The 7327-nt window shown below is 36.6% G+C and overlaps 2 protein-coding genes across 2 annotated transcripts; one reads left to right on the top strand and one right to left on the bottom strand.

The window, feature by feature from the left end:
* Window positions 1–674: 674 nt before the first annotated feature.
* LOC132174727 (protein RICE SALT SENSITIVE 3-like) lies at window positions 675–3359 on the top strand. The gene is made up of 7 exons (XM_059586378.1): window positions 675–1177; window positions 1296–1346; window positions 1601–1729; window positions 1880–1985; window positions 2185–2226; window positions 2322–2378; window positions 2476–3359. Exons 1-7 carry the CDS (start codon window positions 1047–1049, stop codon window positions 3208–3210), a joined length of 1251 nt encoding a protein of 416 aa, XP_059442361.1. The 5' UTR covers window positions 675–1046; the 3' UTR covers window positions 3211–3359.
* Window positions 3360–5643: 2284 nt separating this feature from the next.
* Window positions 5644–7040, bottom strand: LOC132176418 (uncharacterized). Its single transcript, XM_059588610.1, has 2 exons — window positions 6607–7040; window positions 5644–6143 (listed from the first exon to the last, which is right to left on the bottom strand). The coding sequence occupies exons 1-2, from the start codon at window positions 7019–7021 to the stop codon at window positions 5875–5877; spliced, it is 684 nt and encodes a 227-aa protein (XP_059444593.1). The 5' UTR covers window positions 7022–7040; the 3' UTR covers window positions 5644–5874.
* Window positions 7041–7327: the final 287 nt, after the last annotated feature.

The following is a 7327-nucleotide window of genomic DNA, read 5'->3' as shown; positions in this document are numbered from 1 at the left end:
ACGAGAGATGGACCGAAGAAGAAAAATTAGCATTTCTCGTGTTCTTATAAAGTGTTTTTTATTTTAAACTTTCGAGTTTAAGCTCGCACCAAATTTAAGTAGCTCCATTTTGTTTTAAAAACAACCTTTTACTTGATTTCTTCTAGCAGAGTTCATGATACATTCCCCAGTGAAAAATGCAACAAAGATGCATTCCATACACTCACAAAGGCAATCAGCCAAACTTCATGGCACATATAACTTTTGCAGAGTGCTTTTGAAACTAAATCAATGCCTAGCCCAAGCTACCATTTGCAGAGTTCTGCAGAAAAGATTGAAATCTACAGTAATAAGTTGTTGAAATTACTAATAATTTAGACGGTTAATATGAACAAACCTCTCACATTATTTATCCAAATTATTCACTCACAATTTCAGCAGATAATAAGGCTGCAGACCTTACCTTTCGGAACAACCAAACCTGACACTGCACCCAAGCATAAGTGAGACAGAGGGTAAAAATGTGATTTGGCTATTACAAACTACAGCCTTTTTTTTTTTTTGTTTTTTTTTTCTTCCTTGTCTTCCCACACTTTCACTGTTGACTGTTGTGCTTTGTAAGAGACACAGAAAGCAGATAAAAGCTGTCCCCACGGTTTTTCATGGTTTAATGCTTACAACATTCATCTCTCACACACTTTATCTCTCTCTAACTTTTTACCTCCCCCTCGTTCAAGGTCACCGAACCTGTTCACTTGGGACAAACAAAAGGGATTAGTAGAGAGAGAGAGAGAGACAGAGGAGAGCCAACCAAAAAAAAAAATAGCAGAGAGAGAGATGAAAGGGTATTCTCTGTGGTGGTTAAGCATCGTGGAGTTGCAAAAGAAGATAAAAATTGAGTTGAGTTAGAAGTTAGCAGTAGCAGTGTTTCAGAGGTTGAGAGGGGGTGGAAGAGAGGAAACTCAAAAGGGTTTAAGTGTGTGAACTGTGAAGTGAAACAAGAAAATAAAAGGAAAAGGCATATATATTAGAGAGAGAAAGAAAGAGAAAGAGAAAGAGAGTGAGAGATGGTGGGCTCAGGAGCATCAGATAGGAGCAAAGAAGCTGTTGGGATGATGGCCCTTCATGAGGCCCTCAGAAGCGTCTGTCTCAACACAGAATGGACTTACTCTGTCTTCTGGACCATCCGTCCTCGCCCGTATCTCTCTCTCTCTCTCTGTCTCTTTGATTCTCTCTGTCTCTCTCTCTTTCTAACTTTGTATTCTGCTTTGATTTGAGCTGCTTCCTTAAATGGGTCTCTATCCCTTTAATTGCAGAAGAGTCAGAGGTGGTAATGGTTGCAAGGTTGGAGACGACAACGGCAGCTTGTAAGTAACAGACAAAGTAGAAGTCTCAAACACTCTCTTCTTCTTTTCTGACCTTTGCTCTGCAGCGAGGCAGATCATTTCTTGTAAAAAACAGAGTGAATTCGGTTTCTGGGAGATGGGTTTTTTTTATTTTCTATTTTTATTTTCTGATTGATAATTGAAGATGGGTGTTCGCTAATTTGTCATTTGCGTGGTATGTGTTTTAGTAATTATCCAAATTGATGTGATTTTTTTGTCTGTCAAATTTTGTGAAGAATGTTGATGTGGGAAGATGGATTCTGTCGAGGAAGAGTTGGGGATTGTCTTGAAGAGATTGATGGTGAAGATCCTGTCAGAAGAGCCTTCAGCAAGATGTCAATTCAATTATATAATTATGGAGAAGGGTGGGTACTGGGTAGGTGTTTTTGTTGTTGTTGTGGTTTCAATTCTCTCTCTCTCCCCCTCCCCTCTCTCTAATCTTCTGGTGACATAGAAAGTAGCTAGATTTTCAGAGGTGAATATGGGGTCTGATATGGGTAAAATGGTTTGAACAGGTTGATGGGGAAGGTGGCATCTGATAAGTGTCATAAATGGGTATTCAAAGAACCAACAGAATGTGAACCAAACATATCCAACTACTGGCAGAGTTCTTTTGATGCTGTATGCCATAAAACGCACATACATTTTTTTTTTTTTTTTCTTTTTCTGTCTGCTTAGAAGTTTGTGACTCATATTTTACTTCAATCTAAAGTATCAGATTCCATCTATTATCAGTTATATTTTGGTCTTTCTATTCGTTAGATAGTACCATGTTAATGATTGATGGTAAGCTTGCTATATTTGGTGTTATTGAATGCAGCTTCCTTCTGAATGGACTGATCAGTTTGAGTCAGGAATCCAGGTCAGAATAGAAACAGTCATTTCACTGTTGCTAGTCTATTATGTTATTTCTTTTCCCCTGTTTTTTTTGACTTTTTTTGCTCCTTATTTGACCAGACAATAGCTGTAATTCAAGCTGGCCATGGCCTTCTACAGTTGGGTTCTTGCAAGATTGTGAGTTTTTTTTGGTTTTTGAGGTTATGATTATTTACTTGGTTGATTTCCTAGCAGTAACTGTTTGATTGAACTGATAGATAATGTGTAATAACAGATACCTGAGGACTTGCATTTTGTGCTTAGAATGAGGCATACATTTGAATCTCTAGGCTACCAGTCTGGTTTCTACCTCTCCCAGCTCTTTTCTTCAACCAGAAACACTTCCTCTTCTTCTTCACTCCCTTCAAAGCAATCCCCGATTCCAATACGCCCGCCTGCTCCGGTCTTTAACTGGGGCCAAAGGCAACTTCCATCTGCAACGTCTATGCTTTCTTCACCCAATTTCCCAAACTCTGCCAGGCTTGGATTCCCACAAGCTAAAGATGAGACCCATATGTTCCTCCTACCTCATTCGTCCGAAACCCGACTCGAAGCCATGGTGGCCGGAGAGCATGAAAACGACATCAAGTGGCCGAATGGGCTGTCATTCTTCAATGCTCTCACTGGACGTACTGATGACGCCAAGCTGTTGTTTAACGCGGAGAGCTTAGGAAACAAACCTGCAGACCAGAATCACCACCCTCTAAACCCTAATTCGGATGCCTCAAACATGCATAATGGTGGTGGAGCAAACCCTAATGACTTCTTGAGCTTGGACAGCTGCCATCCAGACAGTGCAAGAAAGCTTGAAAACAAATTTAAGAGGAGCTTTACTTTGCCTGCTAGAATGACTTCATCCTCTTCTTCAACATCTGTTGATCACCATCAGCACCAGCATCAGCCCGAGTATAGGAATTCGGAGGCGGCCGGTATGTACTCCTCCGATGTCATGGAGACATTCTTGGAGTGAATTGAAGAGGCAGGCAGGCTTGTGTTAGGATGTTGATCTAGGAAAAGCTTTGTGTTCCTTAATTTACTGCTCATGTTTCTTCTTGTGCTTGTTTTGATGCTCTTTGTATGTCGTGTTTCTTTCATCCATTACTATTGACTTCACCATCATTTGTTGTAGTTCATCAAAATCATAAGTTCTTCAAATTTCCTCTTAATACGGCTGTGACAAATCAATCAGCTTCGATTGAACACAAGCTTAGCACCTAATTGAATTGCATAGGCGGAAAGTTTGGCTATATTTGGTAACTGTTTAAGAAGTCTTTTTTTTTTTTTTTTTCAAAACCAAAAACAAACTTTTCTTAAAACATTTAACAAACAATTCACTTTTCAAAATACAAAATAATTTTTAAAAAATAAAACACCACAAAATATTTTGAAAAAACAAATAATTTTTTTGGTGCAAGTGTCGACTTATTATTTATAAAATGAAACGATTAAAAAAAAAGAAAGATGTGCCTTACTGGAGGGGTGACTGCACCACAATTATTCTAATCAAATGGAGGTAGTTATGTAGCCACCCTAACAGGTCAAAGGTGGCCGCACAACCACTACAATAGGACATAGGTGGTTGTGCAGCTACCTCTCTCCTTCGTTGAGGGTGGGCCACATTTAAAGTAAGATGTGAGCTCAACATCTTCGTGTTTATTTCAAAATAAGCTTGTTTAGTATTTCTATTTTGAAAACACAAAACACTTTGCAAAATATTTGCTAAATAATTTTCTTTAATGGATTTCACATAAAACATTTTCTCAAAATCTGAATCTTATCAAAACCACTTTTCAACTTTAGATTCAAAAAAAAAAAAAAAAAAAAAAAAAATACAAATTAAAATACACAATAATTTCTTAAACTATTAATGAAAGAGTAATGTTATAAACTACATGTTAGTTATGTCTCAACATTGTGGGATAGTTATTAAATAAAAATATAATTTCTATCATTAATCTCATTTAAAACTAGTTAATTTTATTCCCAAGTTCATATAGTTTAGCAAGCACATGGATCAGCTTGATTCATCCCCAAAAATGCTCCCTGCCCCTGCACTAGCTTGTTTGCCATGTTGCGCATTGAAATTATAACAGTTCAAGAAAAGTGTTAGTTATATATGCATTGTCACTTCAAAATAATTAGTCAATTTGAAACTTTCTATGGCCATAATCATCTATAAAGTTCTATAATTTACTCAGTCTATATAAATTCATCTTTTCAACGTGAGACTGGAGTGTTATGGTCATTCTTACCGAGCATGCATATATATGCTGAAACGCTTTCAACAATAGTAAATAGTAGATAGCGGGACAATTAAAAACCGCCCACCTGAACACCATATTTGTATCATTCATAGTTATATTCATGTTTATTGTTTAGTTACGGCAATCAATGAGTATTGTTGGGGAGTTTTCATTTTTCACAATTTTCAATAATTGAGTAATTTTTAAATGGGGTTATGCAATCCTAGAATGAATTGAAGTATAAAAATATCACTTTCGGTGAAAAGGCCCATGGCAGCTGATAGCATGATTTGGATTGAAAAATTATTGTAAACTATGGGATTAATTCTCAATTATTGATCCAAACCTGCAATGACCCATGTGAGTTTATGGATTTCGTACACTATTACTACTCATAATTAAGTAGTCCGTCTCTGGGCACACTCACATGCACAACAAAATATGGATGTTTAGTTTCCACCTGAAACTAGAAACATTCTCTCAAGCTTGCCAAAATTTTTATTTATTTATTTATTTTTTACTTATTTTGGGTAAGATACGATTACATTAAATTAAAAATATTAGGTAAAACTTCACTTACATAACTTGAAGTATAAGTAATTTTGCAATCATAGCCCCCCGAAGTTTAAAATTTGCAATGATGGCATTTCATATATATTGTTGATATTCATTTTTTTTTTCTAAGATTAATAATGACTATTAACGACGACTAGAATTATGTCGACGCTAATAGTTGCTTATTAGCGTAACGACTCTCAAATGTTTACGCTGATAAGCACTTATCAATGACGACTTTTGAGTCGCCACTAATAACGATATTTCTTGTAGTGATTACGACACACATTGAACTTAGTACTTTATTCCTTTGTTTTTCTTGGGTGTTACAAAAATAGCTCTTCCTTTTTCATACATTCTCTTCTTGATTAAATTATTTTCAATATATATATATATATATATATATATATATATTTTGCTTAATTTCATGCTAGATCACTGATTAAGTACATTATTTAAAGCTCAAATGTTGATCATACTTTGCTTATACATGTGCCAAATCCTAATAAAATCTAGAGATATATAGAAAAGAAAAAAGAATGGGGGGGACAAAAAGATAAACAACTAGGCACTTGCGTTTTTTTATAAAAAGAAAACTAGACATCTCTCACAATCATATACCATATAAGCCTCCACGTACAGTTACCTCAATTACAATAGTTTACAAAACCCTTTACAAATGCTCTTTGCTACTTAGTGATCTCAATTGATCATCTAAAAAAGAAAAAAAGAAAACAACATTAAAAACACACCAATGATGGAATCTCTCTTCTCGATCAGATTACAAAACCAAGTAATTAAACATGATGCTCAAAAATCAAATCAAAAGTAGAAAATTATTGTAACTTGAGGTTTCCTCGCAGGTACACATCATCTTTCCTCGATGGTTCCATGGCATGGCATTCTTTGCAGGCTGAGACAAACCACCAAAAGAATCTCCTCCCTGCCGGCCACGAGCCTGCCTCTTTCCTCTCCTTTTTTGCTTGTTTCTTTGATATTCCTTCTTTCCCCACCACCTCCATTTTCTTTCTTCTCGAAGGCTCACGGCTCAAAAATGGTACAGGCGTAATATATTGCCACCTTTGAGACGACCCGTATACTTGAGCTGAAAAAAAAAAATTAATTAAATGATTAAATTTGTACATATATATCACGCAATTTGAAAAGATTCCTCGAATTTCAAAACCTTTTAATTTCACCTTCCCAAACTTTCAATTTGACGCAATTTATCCAATTTTTCAGTTTTTGAATATTAAAAGTGATCAAATGCCATTTATACCCTTGAAACTTTTATAAAATTCCAAATTGAAAAGAAAAAAAAAACGAGTATTTTGGTATTTTTCTTCATTTCCCTTAGGGTTTAACTTCAAAAATTGACTGGAAGATGGTAAATTGATTGCATCAAATTGAAAGTTTAAGAGATGAAACTGTGAGATTTTAAAATTTGGAGGGTCTTTTTAAATTGAGTGATAATTAATGAATTCTTTGTGAAGTTTTCTGTAACTTTTTTAATAAGTGGAAATCAGAGTTTTTGTCTTTGTTATTCACCTCCCGTTTCAATTACGTACCTTGGTATCTGTCTCTAACCCCGGGTGTTGTGGATGAAAATTTGCTCTGATACAACAATTTTCTCTCAGAATTATCACTTGAGCTTGTTCTTCCGCTGCTGCAACTGCTGCTCCTACTGTTCGTGCTATTACTCCGTGACGATCTCAGGGAGTCCTTGCTGCTAATGCTGCTCGTTCGGCTAGTTGTACGGGAGTTATCGACGGAGATATTCGGCGGTTGAATAGGAAAAGAATGCGGCAAGAGCCGGCCATTGAAGAACAAATGGTCAGCCGGAGAGTTTTTGTAGGGGTCGGTGGAGGGAGAGTCCGGTGTAATAGAACCGAACTCGAAGTCGTCGGAGTCTTGGTCGGGAGTGGGTGTGCTCGGAAATGAGAAGATGTCACCGGAGCCACTCCTTTTCCGGCGACTCTCCATGGAGTTTTTGAGAGCGTTTCGGTTGGTTAATTAGTTTGCATGGGTGAGGTTGTTTGTGTTATATAAGGATTGGTTTTGTAACTAGGGAAGACAACGACACGTGGACTGATCTGGACCCTTTGTTGGGATGAGCCTGGTGGTGTAAATCATGAAGACATATTTGCCAACTCAACCTTAATTTGAACACGTGGATGATGGTGTTGTAATTATATGCTTTGGTGTGAGAAATTGCAAGCAAGGTGTTTGTTCAATGATGCAGCTGATCATCTCTATCTTTCATTCCCAGTCAAAGTCTTGACAAAATGG

Source organism: Corylus avellana, chromosome ca3 (genome assembly GCF_901000735.1).
Source record: "Corylus avellana chromosome ca3, CavTom2PMs-1.0".
Taxonomy (NCBI): Eukaryota; Viridiplantae; Streptophyta; class Magnoliopsida; order Fagales; family Betulaceae; genus Corylus; species Corylus avellana.
The sequence above is the reverse complement of the archived record's forward strand: the minus strand, read 5'-3'. Positions and strand labels throughout refer to the sequence as shown.